This window comes from Astatotilapia calliptera, chromosome 19 (genome assembly GCF_964374335.1).
Source record: "Astatotilapia calliptera chromosome 19, fAstCal68.1, whole genome shotgun sequence".
Lineage (NCBI taxonomy): Eukaryota > Metazoa > Chordata > Actinopteri > Cichliformes > Cichlidae > Astatotilapia > Astatotilapia calliptera.
In genome coordinates, this window is record NC_137440.1 from 25,600,892 (window position 1) to 25,617,412 (window position 16,521).

Sequence of the window (16,521 nt, forward strand, 5' to 3'; positions counted from 1 at the left end):
TGAGATGCACAAACACACACAACCCTCCACACCCTGTCACAACAACTTACCTGTAGGTCAAGAAGCTCATCCTCAGACTTCTGTAGCTTGTTTGTTGCTTCTTCCAGTTCATCAAGTCTTCGGCCAAGACTCTGCAGCTTGTGCTTCAGGTGGCGATGGGTCATGTCTTTATGATCTGACATGGTTCCAGATTTCTTTCTATTGTATCGACCAAGTTTCTATGTTGTCCAGATTATCTGATGAAAATCTCTTGGGGAGTCCACATCTGTGCCGTTGTGCTACCAAGTTCTTTAGGCTGTCAAGGAAAAGCTCCTTTTTCTTGTTAGGCTGTTCTGATTCGTTTTGCCACCGTCTCTTTAAGACTTCAAAATTCCCTCAGTGGTTTTCAGCAGACAAATCTCATCTGTAGGAGGCACAGAGAGAACACTTAGTCATCTCTAATTTCACAATGACAACCATTTGTATTCTCAAAAGTAACACAGTAAGTACAGGAAGTAAGTCAGAGAACATAGAAATTAGCTCACTGAACCCTGTGTCACACGCACATGGAGACCATATAAGGACAGGCCACACACAAGTCATGTATTACACACACACACACACACACACACACACACACACACACCCCCTAATTCACACTTACAGGTCGATATAACAACTGTGCAACATAATGAGAAATTGTTTTTTTCTGAATAACCATAAAGTCAGCTGATCTTTTCATATTTGAAAAATTGTGTCAAAAATACACTTCCTTACTTTGATAATCAAACATAATCCATAACTATGCCTCCCTTCCCTTTTGCCACTAAACTACCATACAGTTCATCTTGCCCATAATTTAAAGGATGTGAGTGGATGACAAGGTTTTTAGTACATCTCCACATGCTCCCACACCCACACAAACAATGCTGAGTCCCTGCTCTTGATCCTACCGTATATCGATTCTTGCCTGCTTGCTTTTGCTGACAGTGGCATATCTCAATAACACCAGCGTCCTCCACTACATTACCGGTCTGTCTCAACACTACACCATTCATAGTCCATTCAGACAGTAACGATTAAAAAGAGAACACTATGACAAGGAGGTTTTGATTATCTCCAACATAAGTGCAGATTAGACAATTAAAAAATAATGTAATTCTTGCCAATAGGGATATTTACATCACTTTGCCTTTCTGTTGTTAGTACAAAGATGTAAAAATAGAGTGGGAGTCCTAACTGCAAGCTCAGCATGGCTCAGTGCGATGAGAACACAGAATATTAGCACATTACAGTCTGACTGTAGGCAGAGTCTTGGTTAATCTAACTGTCAACACACTTAAGTCAATCATGACTCAAGCAGTGAGTTCTCCTGCTTGTGCTTCTAGACCCTATTACGTCCCTTCCCCCCAATGATTCTGACCAGGGCAAAAAGAAAAAAGAAAATCGACCTAAGGGCAGGGCACAACATCATCATTTATTAATCCCCTGACAATCAGCAGTCTCTCTTCCTTACCCCACATTCAGCTCAGGCAGCCCGTCTGAAGCTACACACCACTACATAAAAAGACTACTGCAGTTTGCTTTTGAAGCAGATAACTTTTACTGCTGCAAAACATCAACCGGTGCAGTAAATTCACCAAACATATTTCACCTCTTTGAACCACGTATGTGGATGGTATACAGTATGGTAAAACATGTCGTAGTGGTTTGCGCCAAGACAGAATAATATATTTTCTATAGTTTCAGATGGTGTAAAAAACCCAAACCGCTCAGCCCGCAGTTCATAAAATGTCTTGTTGAACATAAACTAAAGCAGTAAACTTTGAAAGTCAGTATAGCAAAAATTACTTAATGACAAAGCACAATGTGGACTCAAAGGCTTTGGCTGTAGGGTTTTAATTATTTTTCACTTTCATGAGGTCTAGTGGTTTGGTAATCTTCTCTCTGGAGTGTAAGACACTGAGGAAATAAAGAACATGGGCTTAGTATGAAGGAAGACAAATGGAAGAATTTGGAGCAAAAACTGCTTGCCTAGCTGTCTATTTGAATGCCAAAACACCTTACTCTATAAGTCACTTTTGATGCACTGACATTACTCAGCTGTGGCTTGTTAAGTGAGCTGTAGACCAATTTATCTCTCTTGTCTAGAGCTAGTCGCTCTATTCCAAAGCTGTCCCGACTGATCCCCTTCCAGCAGAGTAAAATTACAGAGAAATTCCCATCGATCTATTAAAAACAGAGCAGACACTCTGACAAAAATATTTAGGTTCAAGACAACTCTGTAAACTTCAGCACAAAGCAGGAAAGATAAACCTAGCTAAAAACAAGAAGTCCAGTAAATGACACTCTGCGCCTCAGGCTCTAGACAGCAAAACTAGGTAGATATGACCAGTTTGGTGATCCTATGATCATGACCAACAATCCAACACATTTATTTTTTTTTTTTAAATAATTTTATCTTTAACTTTATCTTTAACATAATCCCAAATCCTGACTTAGTGTCCAAATCTGGTCCCGAAAAGCAGCTCCTGTCCTGCTTAATAAATGTGTTTTGTTAGATCCAGACACTCCTGTCTTGGCAGGCTGCCTAGCTCTCCTCTCATTCACTCTTTATTTCGTTGCCAGTTCTCTACCTCCCTCTCTCCCTCATGTCTCCCCTTCATCTCTCTCTAACACGCACACCAGCACGTCCAACAGAACGCTTTCAAGGGGTGGCAGTGCGTGCAAAGTGACTCTGGCAAGGGCCTGCTTCTGCCAAACCAATCAACATACATGATTCACTTATGGCAGGCCTGGGGCCTCATTATCCATGTTCAGGACAAGACAAGAGGGAAAGAAAAGGCTAGTGGGTGAAAGGCGGAGAGCAGAAACAAGATGAGGAAGAGAGGGGAAGCCAAAAATGAGCACTAAAGAAATTACTGTATGAATGAATGAAAAAGAAGAATCCAAGCAGTATTTAGTTAAAGACCATGCATTCCTTCTTTTGCAATCCAAGATCCAGATCAGATAAGCACTTTTAAAACTCCATTTATGTCTCTATATTCCTTTGTTTTTCCACAACTGGCTACTCATAAGTCAGTAGGATATTCTGTACAGCCAAGAACATGAAAACATGCTAAAGGGAGGATAAAGAGGGAAGGAAGTAGGGCAGGAGTGGGGCTGCTGAGGTATTCTGAACTCAGCTCCAAGTTTCATTCCCCTGTTCTGTGCTTTGTTTGACAATTATGGAAAACCTAGATGGGGGCAGGAGCTTTGAGGCAGTGAAACTGACCCGTTTTATGTAGACACATTCCTAATGATGGACTAACCAGGGCACTGGCAGTCCCTCATGCTACCTTGTCTGCTCCTATCCGGGACACTGACAAGCTGTCCTTGGCCATTTCTTTCTTTTCGCAGAAGTGTATTCCTAAGTTGAACACGGTTTATAAATTACGGCCCAGCCACAGAGAGTATATTTAAAAGCCCGTCTGCTCAGATGATCAGGTCAATCGGAACAATTGGTAACCAGATATTTCAGTCATTGGTTTCTGAACACATTCCTCCCATTCATTTTCTTCTGCAATGGTTGCATTGTTCTGACTACATGATAAACCTGGGTAACTCCTGCAACTATCTGACCCAATTCTGATATAGGACTGTATATGAGGAGAGCGCTCAACCAGTCGCTATATGATGCCGGCCTCTTCCACTTCCCTGAAACGTGGACAGGATGTCCACTACTTGACCTTCATGCTCTATTTTGCTGTTGTTACAAAAATGAGGGCACGGAAACTGTTGATTGCAACACGAGTTCAGCGAGTACCGTAAACGCCATCTGAATAAGTCACTGAGGTTCTTTAGAAATAAAGGGAAGTCAGAGAGTTAGTGTTAAAACGGACAAGAATGAATGGAAGGTGGTTCCGGTGAAATGGGGATAGCTGTTGGGAAAGCAAGGAATAATAAACCAGGAACATGTGAAGGTAAAAACCCAAGGTCACAGTGTTACTGATACCAAGGCATGACTGAATTACCAATCAATTCAAGCAGGCAGTTACCTTCAGCCCTCAGGGTATATGGGATTCAAGTGAAACACCGTAAACATAGACCTACAAGCTGATCAATTCCCTTTCTTAATGCCAGCATGTTTTCTGACAGCTCTGAAGCTACACAGGACATTTTTTTCCCCATTCTGAAAACTGGTCAGGTTTTAACAAAGTAAACTGACAAAGAATTTGACCAGGAAGTGAAATGGTCAAGGCATTGTTATCAATACACATGAATTAACAACACACAATGCACGCACAACTGTAGCAGAGACCATTCTTTTTTAAAGCCAATACAGGCTTTAAACCTGTGCCTTCAATGGGCAAGAAACGTCATAACTGTAAGTTGCAGAATTAAATGTGCCAATTTCTGCAATCAAATGGCAAGAAGTTGAACAGCTTCTTCTATCTTAACAATTCAGCCACCTGCAGGGAATACAGCTAAAAAAAAAAAGCATAATTTTTATATTACACAAGGGGAACAAAGGGAAAAATTTGTCAATAGTAAAAATTATAGTAACTATTTATTTCCTCGCCTAGGTTCGCACCAGCGTATTAGTAACCCAGCAGCCCAGCAGGCCTAAGCTGCATCTGCATCTGATGATGATCAATTTCTGAGCAACAAGGAAGAGAAAATAAGAATCAGTCCAGTTCAACAGACGAATGAAGATGCAATGGGAGGGCCGAACAGTGACGTACGAGAGAAGAGGGTGAGAAAAAGAAGAGGTGAAAGCAGAGGGGCCTCCCAGGACTACTGTTGTTCTGAGAAGGATACAGAAGTAAAGCTTTGTAGAGGAGGTCCACACACTCTGCCTGTGCTCACACACACACACACACACACACACACACACACACACACACACACACACACACACACACACACCAAGGTTACAATCATACACCATATCATTAAGGCTTTAGCCACTCTCTTCCTGCCTGCCTGCTGCCTTCAGTACATTCTGTTCTCTCCATGAAAAAGAGAAGGAAGGAAAGAAAGAAAAAAAAAAATCACCTCTCTGTTGCACTTGACATTGGGTTGGAACTTATGGGCCTGAAGCTTCTCTGCCTCATACACGGTAGTTAAAGAAGGGCTGCAGTCCAATCAAAATGCCTCAACCACATCTTCATGTAGGGGGGTTGTTGCCAGTTTGAATATTTAAATGTGTGACATGTATCGTGTATTTTGTGTGTCCAGTGAGTGAGTGAAAGGACAACTGCAGTGGAAGGATGCTGGCGCAGGAGTGGAAGCCACAAGATGGTGGAGAGACCTGATGCTTGGCCTGCATTTTTCAGTTTTTCCAAGAAAGAGAAAACCGGCATCCCATAATGTTTGGTTTCCTGTGCTGTCATGTTGCTTTTTCTCCATTTCTTTCACCCTTTCAGTGTTGCACCACTTCTGGAAAAATGGTAAAGAAGTGAAAGGCAGTGTTGCTCTTCAGCAGAAAAACGGATAAGGAGCTAAGGTCGGTGTAGCTTGTTCAATAGGAAAAGCTGAAGTGGGATGGGAATAGCAAGTTGGATTTTTCCTTAAGCGCCAGAGTGAAATGGCAATTTACAGTATAAGTACTGAAATGTGGTGAAATAGTGGGTAAAGAGAACGTCGTCTCTAGTAGAAAAATAGATATGTTTATGTAAGGGGACATGGCAGTTAACCACAACCATAAAGACAAAGCAGATGCTGTCTGTATGTCAGGAGAACATCACTCAATGTTAAAACACATCTTAGTGATGATTTTGTATCCCCTTAAAACAAGGTAAGGTGATACGTCAGGTTTTTCTTTTTAATTCTTCCAAAGATTGGTAGGTGATGGAATTACTCAGCAACTGTATAAATGTATTTTTTCTTAAGATGTAAAATTAACTTCAACTTCAAGTTGCACAGACTTTGGATAGTGTGAAAAACCAACATTTGTTAGTTAGATGGAGAGCAACAAAAAAGGAAAGGACAGAAGAAGTCTAAAAATGCATAATCTGCCATCTGTCACACTATAAAAAGGTTATAGCGATATCGCCAGAACAGATACTTATGTTACCTTTTGATACCAAAATTCATAAAATGGGATGGTATTACTTTTGTCCCCCAGTAGTGCAGGTACTATAGATTGCATGTGTACAGAGTAGGATAATTAGAAAAATTAATAGTCTGTTACTAATTAATAATAATAAAAAATGCTATCACACTAGAAGCATCTTTAAGACTCACACCCTGGCATTTATAAGGCCTTTCGAGAGGTCAGTAAAGCTCCCATTTCAACAAGACTGAAGTATTAAACCGTTGTCATAACTCTTAATGTGGCCAGCAAACAGATTAATGCTAGCCATGCAACGATTAGCAGTTACCCACAATAAATCTATTAGGTCATCATCAGCGGCTTTGGCTAGTAATAAAACAATAATGTTAATATTGAAGCTAAACAGAAAATCCTATCAGTCACAACAGACTGTTATTTTAACAGAATAACACAATCATTTGTTTGCAAAAAGTGTTATGTTTCAGTTAAAGCGCCAGATTGAAGCTGAGAAAAGTTTACTGGCAACTAGACAGAACCAGAAAATAAACAACACTGTAGCAACTATAACATCTGTATGGACAATTGTTGTTCAAATCTTTGTTTAATCAACCCCCATTACTTAATTTTATCCCCCTTGGTATCAAAAATTGCATCGAGTATTTTTCTGAGTATCAGTATCAGGTCTGTCCAGCTGAAAGGTGGTCAAAAGTTATGCTTAAGATAAGTAAAAGTTCTGCTTGTGACCAGTCTATGGTTGTGACCCACATTTCTCAGTCTGTCAGTTTTAGCTTGAAAGCTTTGGTGAAAAGTAACCATCCTCTTCCCTGTGAGCCTAGTAACCCATACCCATTTCTAGGTCTCTTATCCCCTCCCCTCCCCTGTCTACATCAAGGGCCTTGTTGCTGGGGCTTAAACCACCACTACACTTGTGAGGATGGGCATGATAAGAAGATGAGAGGGAGGGGAAAGAGGGAGGATGTGGATGAGAAAGCCCACAAGAGGTGGAAGAGAGGGTAAGACAGATGTGGCAGGGTGAGTGAAAAAAAGCAAGAGGAGTTGTCAGACTCGTTGGAAGAGTATTGCTGTTCCAAACATGTACTACATTTTTGGCTTCTCTGGTTATGACCTGATTGAAGCTGTGCCTTTGAATTCAACTCAAAGCTCCCAGAGCTTTTTTCTTTCGGCTCTGCTCCTAATCTTTATGGCCAAACAGTTAATTGTAGCATGTTTTCCAACAGAAATCAGGATTACATCCACAAGTCACTGTTGCTGCAACACAGAAGGAGAGAGGCAGGGGAAGTATATTTGATGCTCTATTTAAAACTCAGCACCCGAAAATACTAGCCAGTCAGTAGCTAACTTGTCCTCGGGCAGATCTGCAGCCAAGGAGATCTGGAGCAACTTAAATCTAGTTAGTTCAACAGAAACACAAAATATCTCAAAAATGCATGGATTCTTTGATCCCCAAGAGCACACGGATATTAAAAACAGAGCTGTCTCTTTACTTGCTATAAATCAGTGTCAGTGCTGACAAATTAGAAGAACCAGGCCTACTCCGATCAGGCAGCTTCTAATAAAAAAAGGCCACAATGATACATCTGCCAACTGGCTGACTGGCTTCTCCAAAACTACTGGTCAGTTTATACTTCAATTCTGGGATGTGGTTTCAGTTCATACCTCGGTTTTTCTTTAGAGGGGAAGAATAAAAACAGGGGGGAAAAAAAAGATCTCTTTACCGCAGACCTGATAAATTGATCATAATCAGATCAAAACAAAAAATATATTTTCCGTTCACTCGTTACGTGAATGATCTTCAGGAGGCACTTTTTGTAAATTATTGTGTTTATAAAAAAAAAAAAAAAAAAAAAAAGTCTGTAACCTTCTTAACTCAAGCTAACGGCAGAAGAAACCACTCGTATGACTTTATGTCCACTGTGTAATGTGCTGTAGGGATATCAACTGAAGCTGAACCGGGTGGTACTTTCATTTCAATACCACACTATGCCACAAGACAATCAATGTAACCTTTATTTAACCGGAGAAGCCATTATTTTCGATGGTGACCTGCTAAAAAGGCAGAGGTCGGTGGGGAAATTGAGGTACAGTTATAAAAAGTAGTATCAAAAGTTACATTTCAAAACGCCCATTGGCAAAACGCTACCCCCAACTGATGAATGTTGTCATTATAATCTAAAGGAGGTAACTGCGATAGATAGCTTTGAACATTACAGCTTTTACCATGCTAACCTGCTTTAGCCAGGCACATGCAGGTCCACATGGGTGATCCATGATCCATGATCCAGAAAAGCTAAACTGAGGATGTTTCGATCCCATTTCTGTCTCAGCTTCAGAACAGATCCAGTATGTTGAAGAATTGCTCAAAGTATTTAGTCCTTCACAAAAAGTATTCAGAAAATGAGCATTAAAGTTAACTGCTTTGTGTGCATCAACTCATATCCATAGCCTGCCTATTTGTCAATGAGCCTAATATCCTTAAGATCCTTATCAACTCTATAAACTTTGCTCACGTGGTACATTCTTATTATGAAGAAAAAGTGTGGCATACTTGTTCCCAGTCCAACTTTTTGATTTGTAAAGTCCTTTGATACGAAAGACCTTTGATACTAAAGACTAACTTTCAGACACTCTGATAGACATCTGTATAACCCAACATATTTCTTTGTCTTGCTCAATCATCCAGGTAACTAAATCCCAAAAAGTTGATTCTGTTCATCTGGACGTAGCATTTTCAGCGGGAGATACGTTAGCTGAAACTAGCCCACTGAACGAACAATGGGCTGTGAGGTCAGTTCCTTGATCATTAATATGCAAATTGTCATGACCATTGATCAAGACCATTGATCAATAGCCACGAGCACTATTAAACACACACCCAGCTGAAGAGAACATATACTTAATTTTTTCCAAAGTTAGAAAGTGCCTTAAATCACTGACATATGTAAATATCTGTGTGTATGGACACTTGTATTTCAGACAAAGGCGAGCTTAGAAAAACCTTCATTTTGATGTTCTGGTCAAAATTTATGTCCAATTTGAGTTGCCACATAGTTCCAGAGAAATATTTTCCTACTTCTAAGGAATCATGCCCTTAGCATGTTATCCTCCATGCTTGGGTTCAGAGGTCACCAACCCTTTCAAATAGCACTCCTATGTGATCCAGTGTCTTTTATGGAGTAGGCATTGTTATGAAGAGAGTGGATTCTGCTGCTGCTGATTTGTCTGTGATATTAGCCATTAAACACGACATAAATAAAAATAAGTAAAGAAGAGATGGCAGAAACACCCTTCAGCCATGTTATGAGCATTGACGTTACATAGTTTGTCCACCAGAGGGCATTTGACAATGTCACTGTTGGAAACACAAACATCTAGAACACCACAAACACAACTACTACTTGATGTGAGCAGCATTGGGGAGAATGTAAATAAATAACACATAACAAATCTTAAGAAATGCATTTACATCTCGTGTGTCTTAAAGAAACAAATCAGCCGATAAATCTGTTTTCAAAATAATGATAATAATAATAAAAACAACTGCTGACAATATCTGTCCCACAAATCCTATATAGGCCGGACTAAACTAGCAACAACGTAGAAACATGGAAACGGAGCTGTGCACACCTGAGTCATAAACTGTGTTTAAATCCAGTTATAATACACCTTTCATTTAATTCAGTGCTATTAAACCACTATAATGTAGTTTAAATGGTGAATATCAAATACTCGCCAAACTGCTGCACTGAAAACAACATATCCATTCTCTCTCACACAAAGGCCACCAGTCTGAAACGTTAGCATGCTGTCGACTTTTTCCTGAAGTTTTGTGTAACACATTTAACAGCTTTTAATTAAGATAATAACAGCATGTTTTAATTCTGAAATCCATTATAGGAATCCACATGCTCAGAAATGAATTAGGGAATAGATTTTATGGGTCAGTCTGTATTGGTGTGTGGGTGTGCCGCTCGTAGGAAAATGAAACCTTAGAAAGTCCCACTTGTAAAGTGACGGGAAGACTTTGGCCACTGTGAAACCATACTATGAAATTAGTATAAGCTGTGATTAGATGATTAGAGAACAGAAAGAGACAGAGAAAGAAAGAGGAGCTTTCTCAATAAGCTTGCATAGCATGAATAAACATCTAATAGGCAAACCTATTCTCGTGCTTTTTTCAATCTCTTTTTTGAAATCAGTTCCGGTTCTCAAGTCACTTTAGTTTCACAACTTTCTCTCGGTGTTTGTTCAGTATTTAAATTGCAACGGGTCATCCACACAGTTGGTTGATAGCATACATGACCTGAGAGCAAGGGGGCTAAAGGTCATAGCAGCATTAAAGCATCAGCCTCGATTATAATGAGCTGAACTGCAGTTTTGTGGTAGAATAACAGATGTTCAAACAATTTCAGCACGCACAGGCAAAATCCTCATGCTGCAATGAGCGTGTGCGAATACGCAAAGATGTGTGTGACGATGAACTGCTGCTAAAGGAATGCGTTTGTGTCAGCGTTTAACACTGATAAGAGAACGTGAAAACATCACAACATGATGACACTTGTTAAGAGACAACACTATGTGAACAAGTGTGAGCAATGCAGAAAAGGAATGAGTGGAGGCAGAAGTTAGGCGAGAGCTAGAGTCATGAATACCATTTCTTCTTTCCATATTTAGACTTTAAGTTTTAAGTATTTTCTCCCTCGTCTGCTGATACAGAACTGAATCCATCTGCTTACTGAACATTTGGAGAATCGAGCAGTGTTATTTGGTGTATGCTCTGTATTACTCTGTTTTCGTCTGCTTCATATATGATCCATTATATATGCAGACCAGCAATGAGCATATATATCGATCAGGCTCTATTTCACATAGAGAAGAAGAAGAAGGATACAATCTCAACTAACTGCATGACTTAAAAGATCAACATCAAGATTGGAATTAAGGTTGAGTAACTTTAACTGAACATGTTACAAAATCTAAAATACTATCCTTGTGTGGTGTTATTCTGAAATACACATTACCACTGTGTTTGGAGACAGCTGGGCTGACTTCTTGAGTATCAGCTGACAGGTTTCCCTAACCTTAAAAAACAGAACAATTGCATAATGACTGAAACTAGCACCATTTCCTAACAATGACCCACAAGCTCAGTTTCAACATCATTGAGATGCAAATTGTCATCAGTATTTACCAATGGCCATCAGTACTTTTCACAGAAAAATGGGGAATGACTGGAATCACAGCATTGTAAATAGGTAAAGATGTACTCTTAGGCTTCGCTCCTGGGTTCAAGTGGTCGTTCCATTTCTCACATACATTGGCTATGAACTGCAAACCTGCAATCCTTCATGCCCAGCATGTACAAATCCTCATCAGTTGAAAGAGTGGCCACTGGCCTGTAGGTGTAAATAGACTGAGGCGTCCAGTCTGACAATGTAGCTCATCCGTTTAGCCAGTGATTGTTTAATTTCCCAGATGTATAATTCCCTGCAATCCTATTGGTAGAGCTGGGCGATAGAACGATAACGATATGTATCGCGATATAACTTTTACTCGATAGAGAAATTAAGCTATCGCGATAGACCTCGCCGCTCTTGTCCTCTTTTAAAAAAAAAAAAAAAAAAAAAAAGGTCAGCCAATCCAAATTAAGTAGCGCAGAGCCGAACCAATCACAGCCGCAGCGTCATGTCGCGTGACTTGTTACGTACAGCACAAGTGCCAAGCCGCACGTGTGTTTGTTTGGGAAGCAGCCAGCGGGTAATGGAGCCAGCGCGTAATGGAGGAAATGAGTGTGCCGACTAGAAAAATCAACCGAGCGTGACCGAAGAGAAAACAGATGATGGTTCCAATGCCGGAGAGATTGTCGAACGGAAGAGCCATAGAAGTTCCGTAGTGTGAAGGTATTTCGGCTATTTCAAGTCTGACAAAAAACAGAGTAGCGTGCACTGTAAATTGTGCCGAAAACAAGTCTGGAAATACAATAAACTGGTGCATGCGTCACACTGTGCGCCACGTTATTGTTTCGGTGAAATGAATTTCTACAATACTGTTACTGTTAATTCTACTCTCTGCAGTGTTTAAATGCTTACATATACACACAGTTACTGTCCGTCCACACATACGACTCGGTTCTGCTTCTATGCCCCAGCTTTGTTTACTTTTTCCCACCGAGGCTTCTAGACTTCTGATTGGCCAACATTTCTGCACGGTTAGGAATCTAGCGCCACCTGCTGCTTTGGCATGTTCATAGCAGCGTTTTCCTTCATTTCTGCCTTTATGTGTGGACGGGATTATTTTTTAAAACGAAAACGGAAAATCTCCGTTTTCAAAAACTGAGATTTTCCACACGTGTACGTGTACGTGTGGACATAGCCTCAGTCTCTGAATGGAAGCACTAATTCGTCATTCGGCTTTTGTCAGACTAAAGTAACTGTTAAAACTGTTTGAAAAGCTCAGCTATACAACAAGGAGAGATTGAGAATTTCCTTTTAGTTCTCAGTTTATTTGATATTGACAAAAGTTAGTCAGTTTTGTCTGTTCTTCTGTAAAACAAACTAAGATTTATTTTTAGAATTAATATTTTGTTTCTAAGTGGATTTGACAATTTAGTCTGTTTCGTTTGTTCTATTTTGAAACTTAAACGCTTTAGCGGCTGCCTTTTGTGTAGTTTACAATATTTGCCTTTATTTATCTGAAAAAGTCTCATGTTCCTTAAGTACATCTACCCTGTTGAACTTATTATGAGAAATAAATATTTAAATCAAAACAAGCTGCTGATTATTTCACATTTTACTTGTGAGCAACGGCACATTTAAATCTTACAAATATAGTTATTTGGCTTATATCGTGATAGATATCGTTATCGACTGAAATGAAAAAAACATATCGTGATATGAAAAAATCTCATATCGCCCAGCTCTACCTATTGGCACTTAAATTCATTTACTGTTGCTCTGTTAGTACCAAGGGACCCATTCCTTGGGGTTGGTAAGCCACTGAGATGCATGTCTTGGTTGTTCTGCCCCTCCGGACACAAAGGATCAGCACACTTTTCACTATCGGACCATCGCGTGATTGCAGCCTCTCCCCAATTCTCTGAAAACAGCACTCATGGCCGCTGATTAAGGGTCAAAACAATTTGCTTATCAATGATTATGAAACTGATCTCGTGGCTCAGTGTTATGCAGTGCTGCTGGTTTTGATTGTTATGCAGCTGTACTGTTCATAAGGCTGAGGAAACCTGAAGTCTGCTGTGACTGAAGGAATCAGAATGGTGATGAAACGTTTCTCCCACTGAAAACGTTGCGTCCAGATGAACAGAAATCAACCTTACTAATTCATTTCTGAGGATGTCGCAACACAGTCTGTGTCCTATCAGCAAAACACATTGTTAACATTTTAAATACCAGTAATTGATGTTTATGCTGAAGTACAAGAGATAATTAGTCAACCATATTAACTCTTACTGGTTTCGGCACAGACTGGTCTCGTGCCCTCCCTTGCTCACACACTTAAATATTTACATAGCACTTAATGCTCTGCAGTGTCACTGGGAGGAAAGTGTCTTTAGACAAACTGAGCAACGTGTAACTCTGCACCACGTGTTACAGGGAGGGCCACAAAAATGCATTTCCATTTAAGATTTGTGGTGTAAACACTCACATAAAGGAATTACACAATAAAGAAATCATGAATTGATCTCAAAGTGATTGACAATTACTAATGAAACTAATGAAGAAATTATATGAATAGAACTAATCTACAGAGGCAGCAATTGTCCTTTCTCCAAAAAGGCCAAGGACATCAATAATAATTGATTACTATACATCATTTTCTTTCATCACCCCAGCTATTGTTCTCCTTTGTCATCAGTCTCTGCTACCATCATCTGCTTTCATGTGACCTCTAAATGTCCCACCCCAGTCGCCCATTTCTGTCACTGCTTTCCTTCAATTTCCTTCCCGTCACCTTCACTGTATTACCCCTGCTTTCCTGCTGCACTTCTGTGTCCTTCCCCTTGCACTGACAAGAGGGGGAAATGACAGCTGATCCTCAAAGTCTCCTGCGATTATGAATTGGAAATTTTCTGAGCGTAAGCCTCGCGGTAGCTAATAGACAATCACGGTCAATTCATTCAGACACATCAATAGCTCTTAACATACAGCCGTTCCACCTTCTGCTCCGCATCCTGTTCATTCACCGTTTTCCCATCCTAACACAGGGCGCGCACACACAGAGTTTGCTTGGCAGAGCTTGGCAGTGCTTCATCAGCCTGAGCCTTGGCATTAGAAGCCCGCTGCGGCTGAATGGAGACCTCAGTGGCTCTGTGATGAGAAGGGGGAGAAAGAAGAAAAAGAAAGACACAGGGAGAAGAGACACAGCAGAGGAGCTCAGACGAAATAAATGTGCAGAGTGAAACGTGTGCAATAATGGAAGAGAAGCAATGACAGAGAGCGACAGAGAAAAAGCAGATTAAGATGAGAGAGAGGGAGAGAAACAAGGGGAATGACTGTATAGAATGCAGAGCAGGTAGATGACAGAGTGGATTACTGCAGCAGGAATGCAGCAGTGGCTGCAGGAAGAGGGGAGAGAAAGAGGGAGAAGAGGAGATGTAGCAGAAGGTAAAATGATGATGTGTTTCAGAGGAGATGTGCGTCCCCGTGGGATGATGCGGTACTTACAGATCGTCTCGCTCTAACTAAGATCAGCGTGTGACTGCAGATTGCAAAAGTACATCAAGGAAAAAAACAAAAACAAATGATAAACTAAACTGAGTGCAAAGCATAAATCATTCATAAATTAAAAGAATCATGCTCCTGTAAGTGAGAGATGTTAATAGGATGGGGAAGTGCCTTCACAGTTTCCTGTTTTAATGTTGGTTTTAATGGTCAGTTTTAGGATTTCCATTCAGAATAATAAACATGTTTAATGGCAGCTCGGTTTAGACACACAGAACACGCCCTGGCCACATATTGACCTTATACACTTGTGGGAGCAGACAGCAGAGGAGATGTGATAAGACAGTGATACACACTGTCTGCTGACTAATCTGACGTAAGAACGCAGACACCCACACACACCCACTGAGCACTGAATGAAGTTTGAAGATAAAGTTTGCGAATCCTTTTGGCTGTCTGCTATGACTCATAATAAAATGTGACCTGATCTTCATTGAAGATATCATTTCTTGGATTGAGTTACTCACACAGCCTCCTTTATATATTTTCTGCAGCTTCTTATGAGAATTGCACAACAGCGAGGAGGAACTCTGGAACATCCTTGTGATGGCATCAGCCACACAGGGGTAAATTAGTCCATTTTTCACTTTATTATTTTGCTTTGCAGTTTTCTTCATTAATCATTTGGTTAAACCTAACACTGGTATTATGAGGCGCGCACATAGTAACATTGTGTGGTTTTTCTAAAATGTTTTGTTATATTAATTATGTTTCTCTTTCTTTGAGTTACCTGGGTTTGGGCGGTGGCTGTTTCCTGTCTGGGCAAAAGGCGTGGCTGAGGACTCTGGGGACAAAATGCCTGCTCAGCAGGACCAACCATGGGCTTACCAGGAGCAGGGGTGTTTTAGGTTTAGTTAGGTTATTCTGTGCTTAGTTAATATTAGTGTGTGTTTTGTTTTCCCCCTATTGTGTTCAAATGGTTTGGCCAAATCATTATAAAAGCTACCCTCATGTGTCTTTGTAATTAGGTCAGTTTGTGAGTTAAGTTGTGTCTCATTTTGTTGTTTAAGTTTTTGGAAATTACTTTTTGTAGAGTTATATTTAGTTGACCTGTTTTATGGGCCTGCTAAGTATGGTTTTGAATTTTGTTAATTTTGGACTTTTTGAGGGTTAAAATAAAGAAAACCCTTTTTGAAGATATTTTTGCTTGTGTCCTCTTTGCTTTGGCTGCTTGGTCCCTCACAATCCTTCCTTACGAGGCCGTTTCAGTTCAGCAGGATTTCTGGGATGCCTTGAGGTCACAACATCTCAGTTGGGTTAATATCAGTAATCTGATTTTGCCATTGCAAAACGTACATTTCAAACTAAACCGTGGACAGACCTCTCAACCACTTCAGGAAAAGGGACTGCTGCCTTGAAGTTGTCCCCTTCAGCATTCTTCATCTTTTTTTCTTCATGTTTTGGTGCTCATACAGGTCCCGCTTCCTGTGAGCATTGCATTGTGCACTGTGTTTGATCTTTTTAATTTCAAACCTGACTCACAGTAGCTTTTGAAGATTTAGAGGTTCACTTATGTTGAGTGATCCCTCTATGTGCTTGTGTGTTATTAGTCACACCATTTGTCCTTTCCGCTGCCCTCAGTGAATATCAAACCATATTTTACTGGAAATTGCATTTTTTTTTTGCAACTGTACATGTATGTACCACTCCTGTGTTACTTTAGGCTATAGGGAAGGAAATGCGGCGCCGGCATTTGTGCCCAACAGGAAACAGACTCACAAAAGAGTAGAGGAGGGGTTGAGGAGGCGA

The 16,521-nt window shown here is 40.4% G+C and overlaps 1 protein-coding gene across 2 annotated transcripts in view; it reads right to left on the reverse strand.

Annotated features, from left to right (window-relative positions):
* The window catches only part of luzp1 (leucine zipper protein 1), a 48,075-nt gene that overhangs the window by 10,539 nt on the left and 21,015 nt on the right, over positions 1–16,521 (reverse strand). For both annotated transcript variants that reach the window (XM_026151239.2, XM_026151237.2), the window contains one exon: positions 51–403. In XM_026151239.2, the coding sequence (XP_026007024.1) occupies positions 51–182 (132 nt within the window). In that variant the 5' untranslated portion in view covers positions 183–403. The remainder of the gene's footprint in view (positions 1–50; positions 404–16,521) is intronic.